This window comes from Talpa europaea (genome assembly GCF_964194135.1).
Source record: "Talpa europaea genome assembly, chromosome: 12".
NCBI classification, from domain to species: domain Eukaryota; kingdom Metazoa; phylum Chordata; class Mammalia; order Eulipotyphla; family Talpidae; genus Talpa; species Talpa europaea.
In genome coordinates this window covers 5681746-5701231 of record NC_140079.1, presented here as the reverse complement: position 1 = coordinate 5701231, position 19486 = coordinate 5681746, and the positions used below count along the sequence as shown (strand labels likewise).

General features: G+C 54.5%; 2 protein-coding genes across 2 annotated transcripts in view; both read right to left on the bottom strand.

The window, feature by feature from the left end:
* Positions 1–19486, bottom strand: part of LOC311182543 (olfactory receptor 7G3-like) — a gene marked incomplete at both ends in the record, with an annotated part of 735701 nt that overhangs the window by 190583 nt on the left and 525632 nt on the right. The window lies entirely within an intron of this gene.
* Positions 1–19486, bottom strand: part of ARHGEF18 (Rho/Rac guanine nucleotide exchange factor 18) — a gene marked incomplete at both ends in the record, with an annotated part of 60414 nt that overhangs the window by 9881 nt on the left and 31047 nt on the right. The window contains 7 exons of the mRNA XM_084248488.1: positions 636–884; positions 1654–1771; positions 2453–2578; positions 3444–3694; positions 5084–5224; positions 5371–5483; positions 6268–6406. Coding sequence (XP_084104614.1) covers positions 636–884; positions 1654–1771; positions 2453–2578; positions 3444–3694; positions 5084–5224; positions 5371–5483; positions 6268–6406 — 1137 coding nt within the window. The remainder of the gene's footprint in view (positions 1–635; positions 885–1653; positions 1772–2452; positions 2579–3443; positions 3695–5083; positions 5225–5370; positions 5484–6267; positions 6407–19486) is intronic.

Below are 19486 nucleotides of genomic sequence, written 5' to 3'. Positions count from 1 at the left end.
CGTGTTGCACTAGACCTGCTGGCTGCCTTTATAGCGCATATCACACGCTGAACTGCTTGTGTTGGTGCTTGTCCCTGTCCTTCTACAGCCCGAGGCCAGGCCTCCAGCCACCCAGGTTGGGGATAGGCACCCGGAGACACTCAGCTGTATCTTGGCTGCACGTCACACAAAGTGCCACTAACACCCTCCGTCCCTGAGCACCCCCCACCAGTCTCTAATGATGCTGATGCCAGTGGCCGGGCGGGGTCCAGAATAGGACAGGACCCTCAGTGCAGTGGCCCGAAAGCACTCTGGTCTGGGATCACACCAGGATTCTGGAAGGAGGCCTCTCAGTGAGCAGTCCTCGCAGGGTTTCCTGTCCCCTCCGGGCCCTTCCGTGTGTCTGGGCCTCCTCAAGCCCCATGCTTCTGCACAGAAGCCAGTCACTCCACGCACTGTCCACTTACTGCCCCCTGGAATGGACCACACCATCCTGCAGCACAGGAAGGCAGTGCTGGCCCAACTGCTGCCTTCTTGCCCCACCCTGGCCACCTGCTCTCATCTCACGGAGCACGACACCCCTCGGCCACGAAGTAGCCAGCCACCGGGTGGTGTCACCCCCCCAGGGCGGCCCCATGGGTGGCCGTGAATCTTACCTTTCAGGCGCCCCGATGTGGTCTTCCAGCACAGCGACCCCTCAAAGTGCAGCTGCCGTTGCAGCATGTACTCCTTGGGGAAGGTCAGTCCATTCTTGAGCTTGCTGGAGGACTTCAGGTCCATCTTGGCCACAATCTCCTTGAGGCGCTGCTCCCTCTCGCACTCACTGACCCTGGCGTCCACTTGTGAGATGATGTCTTTGATGAGGCCCAGTGCCTGGGTCAGGTCTCCGTAGTCCTCAGAGCCAGCTGCCACACACAGCAGGGGGTGCTGGCCTCAGTGCTTACTCATGACCACAGAGGCGTGGACAAGCGCGGGGTTCTGTGAGCTCTCCAAGGCCACTGCTCAGAGGACCCTCGGGAACCACCTTCCAGCTAGAGTCCCCTGAGATGCAAGTGCTTTTCCAAAGTCAACACTGCAGCCCAGCATTTGGTTTTTGCCGAGACGGAACTGCTGGACACAGAGGCCAAGGGGCCATCCAGGTGGCCAGGGCTGCCCTGCATAGTTTCCCGCCCCTCTGTGGTAAACAACTTGTGTCCTTGAGTGCGTCACGAAGACTCTCCCAGCACCTGGCATCCCCGGAGCTGGCTCCTCCCCAGCTCAGGACAAGGCTTTCCCAGTGGGGGCCAGTGCCTGGAGGAGTGGAAGGCATGGCCCGTGCTGCCTTGGCCTCTGGGAGCCTCCAGCTGTGCTGCGTGCCCTACCCCCCTCCCTTTATGCAACCCCCCCCCCCCCCCCGCATGCCCTGGTCATGTGACATGGAGGTGGGTCCCTGCCGAGCCTGTCTGGGCCACAGGACTGAGGACCTACTTTGACCCTGACTAGGGTGCTAGGGCTGGGGGATGACAGCAAGTGAGCTCAGGCACCTGGCACTGGAACCCCAGCCCTGGCTCAGTGGGCCCCACTCAGTGGTGGCCTGTAAGTGGCTGCAGAGCCCAGCTGCTTGAGGGATAGGGCACAGGGATCTCTTCTACCTGCTAAAATGGGGAGTGAGGGTGGACCCCCCTGGGGCCTCACCTTCCGTGTTCTGGATGATGCGCTCTACCAGCACGGGGTACTTGGTTATGCGCTGAGTAACCAGGAGAATACACTCCTGCACGCCCAGCCGTCGCACGATGGAGGAGTTGCCGATTTTCTGGGAAATGGAGAACAAAACCACGTCATACTGCCTTCTTGGGTCCTGCCACGCCAGTCAGTGCTGCTGCTGAGGCAGGGCGCCTGCTCGGTTGGCTCATGGGTGCTTTTCTGGCTGCTTCAGTGGGTCCTTGAAAGCAGGGAGCACCTGCTGCGTAGAGAAGCCACCCACACCACCTCGCCTGTTCTTAACAAGGGCCTGTGCACCAGCCACGGAGAGAGAAGCCAGAACACATGCTCTCACACTCACCCCAATCCTGGCGGGGCTGTCGGGACCCTCTGGAATGAGACCATGTCTGTGCCTTCTGAATGGCTCCCTGAGGCACTCCTCTGGCTAAGGACCCAAGAAGGGGTCCCCTATTTCTTGGCAGGCCAAGGGCAGCTTTGTTCTCCATTCTGCTGTCCTGCTCTCCCTCCGTACTCCCGGCCACCATGTTTCTGGAACACTGGCCACCGCCAACAGCTGCTGCCAGGGAGGGTCAGGGGACCACCCATGGGGAGCTGTGAGGTTCTGGAGGCAAAGCTCTCTCTCTCTTTCCTTCTCACCAAAACCCTTTCTAGGTGTCTTTGGCTCATGATGTCAGGTGGCCTTAATCCCAAGAGCTCCAAAGGCTTATAGTTCTCTGGGGAAAAAACTACTGCAAAGAGGATACATTTTTGATTTAAAAAAAATTATTTTCACCTTGATCAAACTGTGAAATTTCTTGTTTTGCTGCAGCAGCAACTTGTAGTGGCTGACAGCTTCATTGTGGCTGCTGCAAAAGTTGCCGTACTTTTCCTTCATCCTCTCTCCATTTTCACCAGAAAACTGAAGAAAGAAAAAAGAAATGTTGAAATTAGACACAGAAAAACCTACCAGGGAATCCTCCAGCTCATCTGACTGTGCTAAGATGCAGGTTTGGACGCCGGCGATTTTGCTTCATGCTTTTCAGTCAGAAAAATGCCTCGGGCAGGCGCCTCCTCACCCGGCACGAGACAGGCAGAGTGAGTGGGCGCTGAGGGACTCCCGTCACAGGTGCCGTGGCCGTTTCCCAAGTCCAGGGAGGAAGAATAAACTTCAGCTGAAGTTTAAAAATGTAAAAGCCGGGCCTCCCCGGTAGCACAGCGGGTTGAGTGCAGCAGGCTGTCCGCAGCCTCCACAGCGCCAGTTCGATTCCTGGACAGCCAGGGAGAATCCCACATGGCGTGGCAGACCTCTCCCGTCTTGCCCGCTGCTCCCCTCAGCAGTGTTTTCGGTCCGCCTGCCTTTTCTGCTCCCCACTCTGTCTCTGGTAAATCCTCTCACCCTCCCGTGACTCTGGCCTATACCCCAGCTCTTGTATAAATAAAAAAAAAAAATAAATCTGAAAAAAAAAAAAAATGCCAAGGGATATTCGAATCAAATGCACTCAGTGATCCAGGATACTCCGTGCACTCAGGAGGCCAGTCACCCGCGTCAATCTCGGCCCAGGCTCAGGTGCTGACTACAACTCAACCCACGGTTCAGACTTGTCCACAGGCAGGTGTCTGACAGCTAGATACACCGAGGTCAAAAGCAAAAACTAAAAGTCCACCAAGAGCCGGAACACAACTCAGGGGTGTCTGGGCAAACACCTCTGCAGGGGCCTGGGGCTCTAGACCGCTGCTCTGGGGAGCAGGCTCTCGACAGCAGGGTGCCCTCACGCCGCGCCCACCTGCTGCACCAGGAGGTCCCCGATTTTCTGGATGGTGTAATTCCGGTTGCTGCCCTCCTCCAGGGACTCCTGGCGGCGCGCCTTCAGCCGGGCCAGGAAGAGGCTGTGCACTTCCAGCAGGTCGTCGGCGCAGGGGAAAAGCAGGCCTATGTCCTTCTTGCTGAACTGCAGCTCCTCCTGCAGCGCCCTGGAGTAGACCTTCAGCATGATCTTGAGGGTCCGCACGTGGTGCGCCTCTGTCTGCATCAGCTCTGCAGGGACACACAGATAGCACTCACCCTGCGGGCAGGATGCCTGGCGCCCAGGCTCACTGCATGTGCCCCCACGGGCTCTGCCAGCTGGCATGGACCTGGGGTGGGCCACAGGCACCATGCACACTGCCCTGCAAGCCTAAGACAAGGTGCTGCGCTAGTGCCAGGCTGCTTAGACATGTGGGTGATGATGCCAGAGGCCAGAGGGAAAGGCGTTCGGAGGAGGGAGGGGACACTGTGTGCCTGGAGAGGGGCAGAGCGGGGGGGTTGGGGGGGCAGAGGACAGGGCTACCAGTGTTGAGAGCTCTTTGAGCTCAACAGCAGGGCCCAGGGCTGCCAGCACAGCAGCGTCCGGCCTGGCCATCACTGTTTCTGCAGGACCATTGGGGCCTGGGGAACACCACTGGGTTCTCCTCCCTATCGCACCCCACCCTACTCCGGCCCCAGCAGAGAGGTCTGCGGGCAAAAGCGGGAGGAAGCCAGCCCAGTGGGCATGCCTGAGCACCTGGGTGAAGAGTGAAGACATGTCTCCAGAAAACACAACCCCAGCAGTGGGGGACAATTCCCAGGGAGGGAGGACCCCCTGTAGCATAAGAAAAACAAGTGAGGGCCGTGGGGAAAGAAAGGTCTCAGGCCCCAGTGTGGCTGCTTTGGGGAAACCTCTCTTGCTTTGATCTGGGGTCAGTTCCTGGAGGGACCTACGTGGGGCGCCTGGCATGAGGAGAGACTCTGTGCTGTGTCTGGCAACCCCCGCAACCAGCATCAAGACAGTGGCTGGGGGCCTCTGCGGTGGCGCAGCAGTTGAGCGCTGGGCTGCGAAGCTGCCCGCAGCCTCTGCAGCACCGGTTCGATCCCTGGCCGCCAGCAAGGGTCCCACATGGTGCGCAGACCTCTCCTGCCGCCCACTGCTCTCAACAGTGTACTTCGTCCGTCTGCCTGTTCTGTTCCACGCTCTGCCTCTGGTGAATTCTCTTACCCTCCTGCGCTTCTGTACCCAGTGCTTGTATTTAAAAAAAAAAAAAAAAAAGACAGTGGCTGGCCTGCAGCTGAGGGGAAGCACACACAGAGAGGGGCGTGTCTCCAGGACCTCCTGTTCGCAGCCACGCCAGGCCTGGCTGTGGTTACCCAGCGCAGCCGGTACGGGTCCTGGGCCATCTTCTCTCTCAACGAGGTAAGGGGTGAGGCCTGGGCATGCAGGCACCGCGTCCCTAGGGACAGGTGCTCCCCAAGCACCCTCCAGCCACCTTGTCCTGGCACTGAGGGCAGAGTGGCCCTGGGGAGGCCGCGGGGGCAGGCAACACGGTCAAGGGCATGTGGGCGGCTGAGTCCCAGAGAGGAGAGGAAGGAAAGCAGGGAGTGGAGGGCAGCGTGGCGGTGGGGGCGCCTCACCATAAAGCACATCCTGTCTCTTCACCATCTCCCTCTTGTGTGTCCTTGCGTATTCTGAGTCCACGGAGAGGCTCCAGGACTCGGCCTCGAACTCGTGGGCGTCAGACTCAATCTCGCTCCTCAGCGAGGCGGTGTAGGGATCTGGGGAGAATAAAAGGCGGCTGCTTGGGCCTGGAGCCGGGTGGGCTCTGGTCACTCCTGAGGACACGCCAATGGGGTCCCGGCCCTTCCAGGTGTGGGTGGCGCCCTGGGGACTCCTGGGGAAGGGGAAATCCAGGGGACTGTACCTTCCACATAAATGGACTCAGCACTTGAAGATGTCAGCCAGAGAGCATCATCAGCTGCCTGTTTGAATTTCAGAAAAGCAGAATCGACTTCATCCATCTCTCCCGTGGCTGGTCTAAATAAAAAGAAACAATTATCTCCAAAACTGAATCAAACACACACACACACTCTCTCTCTCTCTCTCATTCTAGATTGTCACTCCAGCTGATCAGATGCTCTTTTAGGACTTTCCAGATTTCAACATAAGCCTTTGCTCTGTCACAGATGATGTTTGAGGACCAGGAGGTGACTTGTCCATGTGACGCCAGGACTCCTGCACCATGATTCACTTTCACTAAACGCTCATGAGCATTCCAGGGGCAGTTAATTACCCGCCTCCTTTACTGGCCACTGGAGCCCACTGGGCTTTTCTAGCAAGAGTCAGACAGACGCAGCCTCACAGCAGAGGGTAGAGGGAGACCCTTCGGAGGACAGGGAATCGGTTTCTCCCCCCGCCCCCGACTTGCACAAGGACCTCGGGAGCCATGTCTTATTCAGGCAGCGGGCTTGCTACCCGACACCGCCAGGAGCCCTTGAAGCCAGGCAAAGGTGTAAACCACAGACACCTCCACCAGGCCACCCCCCAGGGACTCCCAGCATCATCCCAGCACAGAGCCCCATCTACAGGTCCTGGGAGGGATCCAGGCAAACTGGCCCCCGGGGTCAGACACACGCAGAGCACTTCTTCTGAGACAGGAGAAGGGAAGACTCTCCAGGGCAAGTGCTGACGGGCATTTCCCTGCCTGGCTGGGGATCCAGAGCAGATTCACACGGACCTGGGGGGGGGGGTCTCCTTTCAGAGGCTGCCAATGCCGTACCCCACTCCCTCCCTCCAGCTGACAGAGCTGACCCCTGCTTACCCGGATCGAGTCCCTGTTCCTGCCGGGCTGGGAGCTGTCTGCGGACCCCCCTTCTGGGACACGGTCATGCCGACATTCCTGGGCAGGGCCGGGCTGCCTTCGGACAAGAGGGTGGCCCTTGGGTGCTCCTTCAGGGACGCTGCGACAGAGGCAAAGACAGAGTTGGTGCTGAGGAAGTGGGCGGGGAAGCGGAGGTGGCCCCGCTCCGACTGCGGCCGCAGCACAGACAGGATCTTGGAGGTCAGCAGCTCGTTATCTAAAAAGACATTCTCGCTCCATTTCCTAGGAAAAGAGCCATAGAAAGACAGCTCGGGGCGGCCGTGGAGAGCCCCGCTTCTGTCTCCGCCTTTGGAATGTGTGTTCCCCATGTCCACGGCAGGGGCACGGCCAGGCGTGGCCGGGCTGTGCCTCTTATACCTCTGTGCGATCCTTCTAGAAATGCAAGGCTGCGTCTTCGCCGACTGTATTGGCTGAAGCAGCAGGTTGTAGGGCAGGAAATTGGTCCCCACTGAGACCATTTAGTGTGGAAATCACACAGTATTTTCTCCTTTGGTATAATAACAACAACAGAAAAAAAAAACCCTGACACCCTTCAGTCCGGGAGGGGGTGGGGAAGCAGAGAGCAGTTTACATTCACCCTGATGAGTCTGAGCCCACACAGGAGCTCGGTGCCCGGCAGGCCAGGGCCGGCCCCGCGCACCATTGTAATTAATCTGAGGGGGATGTTGGGGTGACTGAGACCCAGAGGCCACCGGGCAGGCTGTTTAGCCACAGCTGCTGTTCACAGTCGCGGTGATAGAATTTGACCACCAAAGCAGATGGGCGGTTCTGGTTTTATGCAGTAAATTTTGTAAGCAGGTTGTTCAGGCTGACCTAAGAGCTGAGATAGGAGGAGGCGCGGGGCTCCCTGATTCCCTATCAAACTGCAGAAACTCCCTATCAAGCTATATTGTCAATTAGGCTAATCTGCCCCTCCTATTTGACCCGGTGATCATTTACGGCAAACCTAGTGGAAACAGATTGCTTAGCTGCACCGGAAAACTCTGTTTTAGTCAATGACACCAGTGGCATTAAAAAAATACATTTGGGCCTCCTGGTGGCACAGGGGTTAAGTCTCAGCGCTATCAAGCTATCGGCAGCCACTGCAGCATGAGTTCGATCCCCGGCCAGGGAACTACCCACATGGCGCAGCAGACCTCTCCTGTCTCCCTGCTGCTTCCTTCAGCAGTGGATTTCAATAGATCTGCCAGTTCTGCTCCCCACTCTGTCTCTGGTGGATCTTCTCACCCCTGCACCTCTGACCTACACCTCAGTTCTTGTGTGCATAAATAAAATAAAATTTTTTTTAAGATTTATTTATTTATTTATACAAGCACTGGGTACAGTCAGAAGCGCGGGAGGGTGAGAGAATTCACCAGAGCCAGAGCGGGGAGCAGAACAGGCAGAAGGGGTGAGGTACACTGCTGAGGGGAGCAGCGGGCGAGGCAGAAGAGGTCTGCGCGCCATGTGGGAATCTCCCTAGCTGGCTGGGAATCGAACCTGCGCTGTGGAGGCTGCGCACAGCTTCACAGTGCCGCGCTCAACCCGCTGCGCCACCGGGGAGGCCCTACGGATTTATCTTGATCATCATCTCCCTGCTAGAATGGGGACAGTGCCTCCCACTGAGCAGTGCCAAGAAATGAGTTTCACGGAATTTTATTCAGCCACAAAAAGGAAGGAAATTCTAACACGACGTGGATGAGCCTTGAGGACGTTGGCTGAGTGAGGCCAGTCAGCCACAAGCAGGCGAATGTGAGAGCACCAGAGAAAGCACTGGCGGGTGGCAGAGGCCAGGAGCTGGGGAGGAGCGGGGAGCTGGGGGAGGTGAGGGAGGAGGAAGAGGACTGTGGGGAGGAGGAGGGATGGGGGAAGAAGGGGAGCTGGGGGAGGAAGGGGGCCTGGGGGAGGCTGGTGTTCAGTGGGGACAGGTTCCAGTTTAGGAAGATGAGCGAGTTCTGGAGCCGGAGAGTGGGGCAGGCTGCACAGCGGTGTGAGTGGGCTGAACGCCATAGGATTTTAGTCTTAAGGGCTAAAATTAAGGGTTAAAATAGTCCACTGTGATGTTATGAAAAAGCATGATTTTTCTTTGGGTGACGGAACAGCTCTGCACCCCGGCTGTGGCTTTGGTGACACGGATGTAGCTATACCCACCCACGCGCCGAGGCCGAGGGAGGCGCCAATGCCTGGCGGCTGGCGGCTGGCGGCTGAGGGTGCCTAGGAACTCGGAGCTGGTCTTGCAACTTCTTGTGGGTCTTAAACTTATTTCAAAATATGAAGTTGCAGCTGATTCTCATTATTTACGAGAGTGGTGTTCTAGAAGGTCCCAGTGGACACTGAATTAGCAAATCCCCAACCGGTGTTCTTAGGGAAAGACAAGTTAGGTTCCTGTGAGCTTCCGCCTATATTTTCATCAACCAGTCAATACAGTTTTGTGTTGTGGGCGTTTCACTTGAAAGACATCTTATTAAATATACACAGCAGATGCACTAATACTGAACTGATGGCCCTCGGGACTGTAACTCGCGCCTGAGGGATGCATCTCTAACACAAGTGTTTTCTCCAGCAGGCGCATCACAGCCTCCTGGCCTCTGCTTGGGGACTGATTTAAATAGCCAAATCACCAGCAAAAGGGGGGGGGGGAAGTGACTTTTATTTTTTAACAGTCTGAGCTAAAAGAAGGCAGAGTGCCATTTAATTCAACTTCAGCTGGTGACATCCACCGTGGGTTACTCCAACTTTTGTTGTTCTGCAAGTCTGAGAAAGACAACAAAATCCCACAAATGTTGATTTAGGGTTACAAATACCTTTTAGTGGGTGATCTGCAAATACATAATTGCTGACAAATGAGGACTACACAGAAAAAAGTCACTGAGTGAGAAGTTGTATTCTAGAACATCCTCATTTGCTCAAGTACAGCATATCTCCTTAGAATACATGTGATCTAACATCTTTCTAACACTACACTGCTGCCAAAAAAGGATCCGAGATGTTTCTGTTTCGGGTGGCGGTGGTGGGACCTTTCACAAGAAAGCTTAATGACACATAGTGTGACTGCTGAGATAAATGCCTCTGTCCCCGGAGGAGTCTGCCTCCCTCATGCCACTGAAGGTAGTTCTGGGCCACTGTCCCCTCCGGTCCTAATCACCCTAGGGTCAGGCACCAGACAACTAAGATGATTCAAGTGAGCCAATCCTCTCCTGGCCCATTCCCCCAGAGGAAACCAGAGGAAGGTGCCTGCCCTGTTTTCCTGCTCCCCACTCTGACACCCCCACCACGGCCAGGCCCTCCTGCTCCTCCTGGGGCACTGTGGATGAGAACTTCTTCCTCAGGACAGTCGTTTCTGTGTCTGCCTGTCTTATCTAGAAAATCACAAGTTTGAAACACACCCTGGGCACCAGTGGCCAGGAGCCCAGAGGTCTGCCTGCCAGGGCCGGGGAAGCCTCAGACCTCCTTGTCAGTTTTCTTACTTCTAGACGGACGGCGTCATACACAAAACTATGGGGCTACTGGCAGGAATCTAAATGGCGCATCCCAGTCCGGCGGTCCCTTAGTCAAGAGGTGAACGTGAAGTCACCATAGGATCCCGCAACTCCACTCCTGGGTATCTGCCTAAGAAGGGGTCAAGCTTACACCTACACCGACATGAATGTCCACAGCAGAACCATTCACAACAGGCAAAGAGTGGAAGCGACCCAAATGCCCACCTACAAACACATAAATACAACGTGCTTCATCCACACAGTGGAATATTATGCAGCCATAAAAAGGAATGAAGTACTAATATGATGGGATGAACCTGGGGACCAAGATGCTAAGCAAAAGAAGTTAAATGTAAAAGGCCACCCATTTATAGGCTCCCATCTCTATGAAACGTCCAGAATAGACAAATCCATAAACAGAAAGGAGATTCCTAGGTGCCGGGACTGGGAGGGGGCTGGAGGGTGACAGCTCAAAGCGTTTCTTTTGGGGCATTTGGAGAGAGACACGAATACATATCCTCTACCACTGCATCTTCCTAAGCCAGACAGCCGGGGGGGAAGGACAGCAGGGGTGCGCTGGGCCCGGCCTGCAGAGCGGGGTTCGGGAGCGCTGCTGCCTAGCACTGTCTGCACCCCATCGAGGCCACCCTGGAGCCTAATTAGCACCATCTGCCCTCTGCTGCGAGGGCCATCGATCTGCGCACCCCTGCCAGCTGCGGCGGCTGCTTACTGCAGAGCTGTTCCTGCTGGGGGCCTGGGGAAGGGCAGGGACGAAAATAAGAAGTGAAGAGTGAAAATGGAAAAGGTTCTTTGCCTGGAGGGAAAAACCTGGTTCTCAGCCACACACAGACAGCAGTCTGTTCTCAAGATGGTTTTTAAAATATCTGTCTTATCTTGGTTTCTTGAGGAAACAAGTGGTCTGGGAGTGAGTCAGGGGGCTAGGCTTGTGGGACAGACATCGTGATCTGGTCTCCGTGACTTTGCTCCCCAAAGGATGCTACTGTACGGGGTTCAGGTAACCGGGGCTATTTTCTAGTGTCCTCGGGCTGCCATGTGACCCTCCGTCTGTTCTAAGCCCTTGACAGGATGGACTTTCCCCCAATGAACAAACACACCTATTCAGCTTTTGCAGGGATCATAAGGCCCCACAAGGAAACTCCATTAACAAGACTTCACTTAGAAACCTCTTGAAAATCATTTTCAAGGAAGCGCAATAGGACACTTTAAGTGCCATCTGAATCACGTTTTCTAGAAGCTCACTGGCTTCTAGAGAGATCAACTTTCAAGCAATAATTTTATATTTTACATGGCAGATTTCTGCTGTTGCTCAGTGGTAAAGCAAGTAGAAACACCTTTTGAAAGCACAGCACAGAGTTCCCCACCGTTTTCTGCAAAAGGCCGTGCAAGTAGAGCAGCTGGGAGCCTCCTTCCCAGTGGTGCAGCAGTTTCCAAGGCCTGGGCTTGAAGCTGCTGCTCCTGTTCTCATATCAGCCCCCCCCCCTCCACCTGCCCCCATTCTTTGTTCCAGCAAATACCTGTCTTTCAGGCTGAGAGTGCCACCTCTCTCTAGAGAGTTCTAGCAAGCACCAGCAAGTGTTCGGGAGACAATTAAGAAAATCTGATACAAAATGAAGTCTTCAGTTCACAGTTCTGGGCTTTTCAGCCACCTGAGAATAGACTGGATCGATGCCAAGACAACTCATTGATTTCTTTGCCTGCTTCATTTTGATGTTACACAAGCAAGACTATAAAAAAAGAGTAAAAATATAAGAAGACAAATGAAATAAAGGAAAAACTGAACTATTGCTTCAGGGGACAAAGGACAAAAACAGGTACGTGGGGCTTAGACCACAGCCTGGTGTGCAGCTGTGAGCCAGAAAGAGCCGTGATTCTTCCTCCCTACCCCATCACATCAAATCCAGACAGCCATTAAAAATGTCCAAGGACCTTACGGCAAACAACAGTAGTGTCCCCTTATGCTGGGGACCTGGGGGATGGCCCAAGACCCCAGTGGATGTCTGAGCGCCAGCTCACCTGACCCCAGGGGAATTGCGTTTTCTCCCAGGTATCCCTGGAGAGTTTTGTTTATAAATTAGGCCCATAGTAGCTCAACTATGGAACTGATAATAAAATAGAACGACAACACACTGTGGACAGACTATGGCCATGAGAAGCCAGCCCCGCCAGGTCCTCATGGACTGCAGTGGAGACCACTTCACTGCCCACATGTGCTGTGGTGGGGGGCGGGGGAACACACACCAAGAGGCCCCCTCAAGGACCACAGGGCACCAGTGGCAGCTCCACGTTCAGGTGCCAGGAACCCTGGGTCCTAGCGGTTACGGGGCACCAGACAGCAAGCTTGCCAGCAGCTGGGGCGCCCAGGGAGACGTGCTGTCCATGTGGGCCGGGTATGGCCGGGAAGGCTGAGGCTCGACTGTCCTCGTGGGGGGGCTGGTAACCACCAGGCTGAAGGCGGGCAGTGATAGGAAAAGAATTCCGGGACCTGAAGCCAAATCATAGCAAGTTGGAAAAGCGAAAGGCAAACAGCAGGAAGAACTTATTGAGAACATGCAGGAATGAGCTGACATCTGGTGCTGCCAGCTTCGCTGTGTTTTTGTCACCCGGTGTGTGTCCCCCAAACATTTGGGACGTGTCTGAAAGGGTGGAAGCCCCGTCCGTGGAGCTCCTGACACAGCTCTGTACATCTGCTCTTGTTGTTTAGATTAATGAATTTATGAGTAAAAAATAGAATGGTTTCCTAATTCCCCCCAAATTATGTAAATATGCTCGTTCTCTGTCTGAAAATATTTTATGTCATATTTTTAGACCTTGGTTGACTGTGGCTAATTGAAATCACAGGTAAGTGTGGGCACTGTACCTTAATTTGGGGAGACAAATAAGACTGTGACAGGTATAAAAAGAGGTGCCTTTTTGGAGGAAGAGTTTTCCATTTACAGAAAATCAACGAACAAAATTGAGGAAGATAAAGGTAGGACGCTGTTCAAAACGTTTCCTTCAACAAACCAAGACTAACTCTGTGCAGAGATCTGCCTTGTGGCCCCAGAGAGGAGGCCACTGTCTGGGGGGCTCTGGGCACAGTGAGGCAATGGAGAGGATGCAGGGCCTGGGACACCCGCTGTGCTGACTGACCCTCAAGACATGCTTGTAAATTTGAGGGAGAAAAAAGGACCAGACAAGGAAGGAAGAGACCAGATGAATGCAGGCCGGTAACTTTAAGAACTTGCTGATTTCAAGCAGGAAGGGTCCCCAGTGTACGCCACGGGGAGCTCAGCCTCGCCTGGGATGGCATCTGGGTGAGAGGTTGTTGGGGGCCTGCCGGCAGGTCCAGTAAGCCCACAGTTTGTCTGTAGGGGTTGGGTCCTCTCAGTGCCTTTGACGTTAGGGCAATGCTAAGAGCCAGAGGGCCAGGCTGCCGGCCGGCCTAGCCTGCCTGGAGCTGCTCTCAGCTTTGGGCCAAGGTCAGGGAGTGGACGGGGCTTCATGACCGGCCTGAGAGCAGCAGTGGGAAGCTGGGCTCTGACCTACCACCGAGGGTCGGAACAGGCGGGCCAGGGGCCCCAAGGGAGCGTGCCCCGAGGCTGACACAGGAGAGAGCCTAGCTGTGACCTGAAGGGCAGGGCGGAGATGGGCAGGGCTCAGAGGGGGCCAGGCCCCAGGGAAAGGCTGGCACGGGCTGAGTGGGCAAGAAGCAGGCTTTCCTGGGCTCCCCGGTGCAAAGGGCGACATTACTGCAGATGAGGAGTTTCTAGTTTTAATTAAGAAAGAGGCAGCCACTGCCCTTCCCACAAGCCACAAAGAACCATGACTCCCACTGAGCAAGTTTCTCTCCTTTAGTATTTTAAATTGGTCAAGCTGTTCCTGATCATTTCTAACCTACAAAATACGACAATTTGCATCCTCCCTTTCTGCTTGTGATTATATCACAAAATTTTACCATATTGTAAAAGATATTTCAGAATTTTTTTTTTTTTTTTACAATTTCTTTTTCATAGAAATCTTTTGGAATGGCTGTGGAACCACTTACTAGACAGGTGCACTCCTTCGATACGTGCTCCTGGGGTGCTTCCAATGTCCCACACATCATGCATGCAGCGGGGACGGGAGCCTGCATAAGATCTTCATCAGGCCGGACAGTTCCTTGACACAAGCTCTGTTAGTGGCTGGGCCCCCAGGTTTCCCGAGTCACGAGCCCGGTTGTCTGTGTTCCCTGCCAGCTGGGAGCATCCTATCTGGCTGAGCACCGCACCCCAGGGTCTGGGGCGCGCTCTGCAGGTGGGACCGCAGGCCTGGATGCTCAGATCTCTTGGCATCCATTTGGCAGACTCCACCTGGTGCCATGGAGCTGGAAACACCTGGCCCTGCAGCCAGCGAATTTGGACTTGACACTCCCCACAGCAGTCAGCCCTGGGGCCACTCCATTCTCTCCGCTCTCTGAAACCTCCTCCCATCTGTGTAGACCCTCCCCCTGTGCAGGTGCAAGCCCTGATCACTTATCCGAGGCCCTGACTGCCTTGGGTGGCCACCGAGTGGCACCTGATTAGCATCCCCATGACTTTGGTATAAAGTCCTGACTCCCTGGCCTGGTCATGCCAGACACTCCAGGGCGCAGCCCTCCCAGCCTCACCTCTTGTCAGCATTTGCACCCTGGACCCCAATCACACTTGAGGGCCAGAGTCCCTCCGGGCCACCCTGCACCCTGCTCATTGTCTTCATGGCCTAGGCCGTGCCTGTCTTTTACCTCTGATCCCTGTACGCGGCCGGTGACTGTGGCTTTAATCACACCGCCTCATCGCACTTTGACCTCTCCCAAGGGCGAGCGTCAAGTGTCACTCGTATCCGGGAGCTGCATCGCTGTTGAGCTAAGTGCTTGGTCAGCCTGCTCACGCCTGGGTATACCAACCTCGTCCTTGCAGTGGGAGATGGTGGCAGGAAGGGCAGGGGCACCCAGAGTGGAGACCTGAGGGGCCTGGTGCAAGCCCGTCTTTGGCTGCTTTACTTTTCTCCTGCCTTATGTTTGGTGGGATTGAAAAATGTATCCACAGCACAGGTGAGGCCCAGGCTGTGTGGTCACGGTTTTGCTAGAAGGAAATGGTCAGGAAGGGAAGTTGTCACCCCACATGACTCATGTCTTAGGGAGCACCCCACCTGCAAGAACTTCATGCACTTCTTTACCCCCAGATATGCCATCTACTGAGCTAGGTCCCCTCCCAACAGAACTAACCACTCTCTTGTGTGCCCTGAAAGCTGATGTCTCCCAGCCCGCCCTTCTTCTTGGGTCTCCAGAACAGTCTTGCTAGCCGGGGTGTTATCAGGACAGCCCCCTCCTGTGATGCCCCCAGGTAGCTGTCTCTGGGACCTGGACTCAGACATGTGCACCTGACTAAGTGTGTGGGCTGAATGTGCCATGTCCACAGGAAGATCACATGGGACTGTCCTACTTATTACTCCCGTGGAATCAGGGCTACAGGCCTCCTAGCGTGTTGGGGGTACGGGAGGGCAGGGCCGTGTGTATTCCCCTTTCTAAGTCTGGGGAGTAGCTCCTGTCTCCCTCAGGCTCCTCTGGCCCCAGAATTCTCTGTTTTTCCTTTCTTTGGGGTTCAGAAAACTCTTCAGAACCTTTTGACACTGCTAGATGACCTATGATAAAAAATATCTTGATCACACACTAAGACTTTAGCCCATAGCGAGAAACCCTAGATCACCACAAAGGGCATTTGAAGTTACTTTTGCTTCTGAAAAGTCTGAGTCAAAGATGCTTGGTGGCTTGAAACACACATGCGGCTGGTGGGCAGTGGCCATGGAGACTGCCCAGCGCCCCAGCGCCCCATCAGGCTGTCTAGTTCCCCCTCTGGGGCATGATGTGGAGAAAAAGATCACTCTGGTTCTGCATAAAGGGAAAGTGAAGTTGAGGTTGGGGAGGCAGGCAGAGACCCAGGCAAGGGCCCAGTCCCCGGGCATGGGTGAAGGAGCTCGCACACTGCCTGTGAGAGAAGTTTAATCATTATTAATAAACCTTCGCTTTAAAGATTTTTTTTTTTTTTTGCAGGGGGGAGGCTGCTGGCTCAAATATTCCTTGATGAATAAGGAATTTCTGTTGATGTTAAGATGTCATTTCTCCAAATGAATGTCTAAAGTCATGTCTAGCACCAAGACCTTTAGTTATCCTTGTTTAATAAAGATAAGGACTAACTAAGGCAAACTGCTATAGGTGAGTCATCTTAGAGGGAAAAGAAAGAACAAAGCTGAACATTCTTGGGCATAAAACCAGCTGGCTGCATGCGATGGTTCTGAAGTACGAGACGTGGTACAAACTCTTTACCTGCAAAGATTCCTGGCTGATAAGAAACACTGATATGGCTGCATGAAAAAATGTCACCTATGTCTCTGTTACCTGAATTTAAACTTAAGATGTAGAAAAGGGGAAAATTAAAATAAAATGAAAATGAAACAATACCCTCACCATCCTTTATGTATGTCTCAAATTAAAGTTAAGAAAGCTTAAAGAGAATGACAACCACGGCCTCCCCGGTGGCGCAACGGGTTGAGCGCGGCTGTCCGCAGCCTCTGCAGCACGGATTCGATTCCCAGCCGGCCAGGGAGATTCCCACATGGCGTGAAAGACCTCTCCTGCCTCGCTCGCTGCTCCCCTCAGCAGTGTACTTCGGTCCTTCTGCCTGTTCTTCTCCCTGCTTTGTCTCTGGTGAGTTCTCTCACCCTCCTGCACCTCTGGCCTGTGCCCCAGTGCTTATATAAACAAATAAATCTTAAAAAAAAAAGTGAACGACAACCATTATGCACCCCCCATATATCAACACTGTATTAAAAGACCCGCTACTTCAGTGTCTTTTCCCACATGTAGGGTTGCAGAACTGGGGACATTTTGGTATAGGATCAGTCTTTCTCTTCCAAAATAGAGGATTCCAGTGAGGGTTGCAACCTTGATTCTGAACTGCGCTATTACCAGCTCTCTGATCTTGGCCAATGACTCAGTCCTCCTGAGATAGTCTAATTAGCCATCTGCGCAGAACAATAAATGACATTTACCTTAGAAGGCTTTTGGGAGGATCAAATAGGAAATAAATGTAAAGAGTCAAAGAAGTGGAGCAAGGGGCAAACTGGTAGCTCCTTATACCTGCCTCTGGCACCTAACTAGAGAAAGACGGACAGCATTTCCCTAAAGGCCTTTGGGAAGGGGCTGAATAGAATAACGTGAAGGTGCAATCAATAAGTGGGCAGCAGATCTGACCAGACAGTTCATCAAAGAGGACATCCTGAAGGACAGCAGATACATGGACATCATTTCCAAGAGGAGAGATGCAGGTTAAACCCTAGACAGATGCCGCCTCACTCCCGTGAGTCAGGCACATGCTCCAAGATCCCACCCATAAGCACCGGAGAGGCCACAGTCCACAGCTGGCGGGAACATGAATGGGTGCAGCCTTTGTGGGAAGTGATTTGGATTCATCTTAAAAATGCGATCCCACTCTTGGCAGCCACCCAAGGAACATGACGCCATCAGTGCAAAATCCAGGAGCTCTGCAACGCCTGTGGCGACCCTGCTCATGACGGCGAGGATGGAGCGGCAGCCGACACGCCCGCGACCACCCTGGGATCTAGAAGCCCGCTCTCCCCACACGGGGGCACTCCCCGGCCTCAGGGAAAGAGGAACATGCTGTCCACAGGGAGCTGTGAGCTCCAGGGAACGCACAGTAAAGCAAGTCAGGATGACAAAAATAAACAGCAGCCGGTTTGACAAAGTGAAATACGTAAAGGAGCTAGTAGATCTGTAAATGCTGAAGGCTCTGGGTTAAGAGAAGGGGTTGTGGGGAAGGACTAAGGAGATAGAAGGGGGGCGATGGGCAAAAGAATAAAAAAGTGATGTGAATATACAAAAAAATAAAACCCAAAACCTAACAGGTTTAAACATCCCTTTAGCTATAAATTACCAATTCAAACCCCAGAAACCTTGAGATGCTTTTTCTCAGAGGGTAAAACAGAAAACAGACACGATACCAAGGACATTGGGAAAACAAAGAGAAAACCACCGCAGCATAAGCTGCAACTTCTCAAACAACCAAAAGAGTGTGCGAAACCCTCGAGGAGCTCGGGGTGAGGAGCCCGCCTGGCTCTGCCCGGCTGACCCGGCGCTGTCTGGGGAGTCACGGCTGCTGAAAGGACCCTGCATCTCCCCAAATAATAATAATTCTTGAAAGCCTCCAACGCTATTTAGAATACCTGACACAGGAGAACGGCGCCTGAGATGGATCCCCAGCCCCGAGGCCCCGATGAGCAAAGGGTGGTGGCTTATCAAGTAATCACGGGATCCCCAGCAGTGGGAGCCCAGAGTGTCCGGGAGGAAGGTGGGGGGGGGGTGATGGGGGGCCGCTCGCACTGGGTCTGGAAGGATGGAGACTGAGGGGGCCACCAGGAAAGGACGAAGAGGCGAGGCCCCTCAGGGGCGGGTGGGCAAAGGCAACCCAGAGCTACGAGGGCGTACTGGGGGCAGCTGGTTGGAGCGCCCGAGACCAGGGCAGGGATCAAAAGGCGGCTGGGCAGGCTGGGAGCCAGTGGCTTTGCAGGCGCCACCCTAAGGCAATCTTACTCCCTGATAGGGAGCCAGACCGACGTTAGGGGACGGAGACGTGTGATTAGACCTGCTGCAGCAGACAGTGATGGCAGACGGAGTGGGACAGAGATGACACTGGGGCAGGGAGCCAGGCGAGGGTGTTCCCCATGAGGGCAGAGGGTGGGAGCACAGTAGCAGGCTGGAGGCAGGCTGAGGGCACTCTGTTAAATATGGGGGTGAGCGGGGGAGACCAGGGCGACTGACACCTGGCTTGGACTAGGAAATAAGCATCTCCCGTCCCCGCTGTCGCCGCGTCCCCTCCTCCCTCTCTTTCCCACAGGCTTTTAGACCTGCTCAGTCTTCACTTTGTCGTCTTGCTGACTCTGCCTTGATGGAAAGGCAGCTCAGGGCATCAGGAACAGGTGCTGAAGCCAGGTCCCCCCTCCGGACCCTGAGCGAGTGGCTTTACCGTTCCCCACCTCATTTTCCCATCTGTCAACAGGGAGCACTCTTCAGAGGGTGGCTGTGATGGAGAACATTCTAGAGCAGTGTTGAAAGCAGTGTAGTAAAAGTTAGTGTTGAGCCGTGTTTTACATTGCTGGGCACCCCTTCCACAGTCATGGGGATGATACCCCTGTCCCCAGAGCCAGACATACCCTCTGTGAACCCCTGCCTTGCAGCGGCCTGTAAGGAGGCTGACAAACGATGCCCCCTGGGGCCGACCCCAGCATTGTTTTTACATAGTCTGAGAGCCGCGGATGGGTTTTACATCTTTAAAAGGTTTTTTAAAAAATACATCATGTGACAGAGACCGTAAGAGGCTCCCAAAGTCTACAGCATGAAGAGGCCTTGTAGGACACCGCGGAGAACCTTGGCCTGCCGCCCTATGCCGCCATCCCCGTTCTCACACAGCCCCAGGCTTCCTCATGCTCCTGGCCCAGGCCATCTCCCTCCAGAGCCCTGCAGGCCCTGCACCTTCTGCTGGCCCCTCTCCTGCAGGTCGCCTCTCAGTGGGCCCCAGGACCTTCACTGAGACCACCACGCGGACCCCTCTCCCTTGCTCCTAGCGCCCACCCCCAGCGGGCGTGTTACGCACGGTTGGTTCTCACTATTT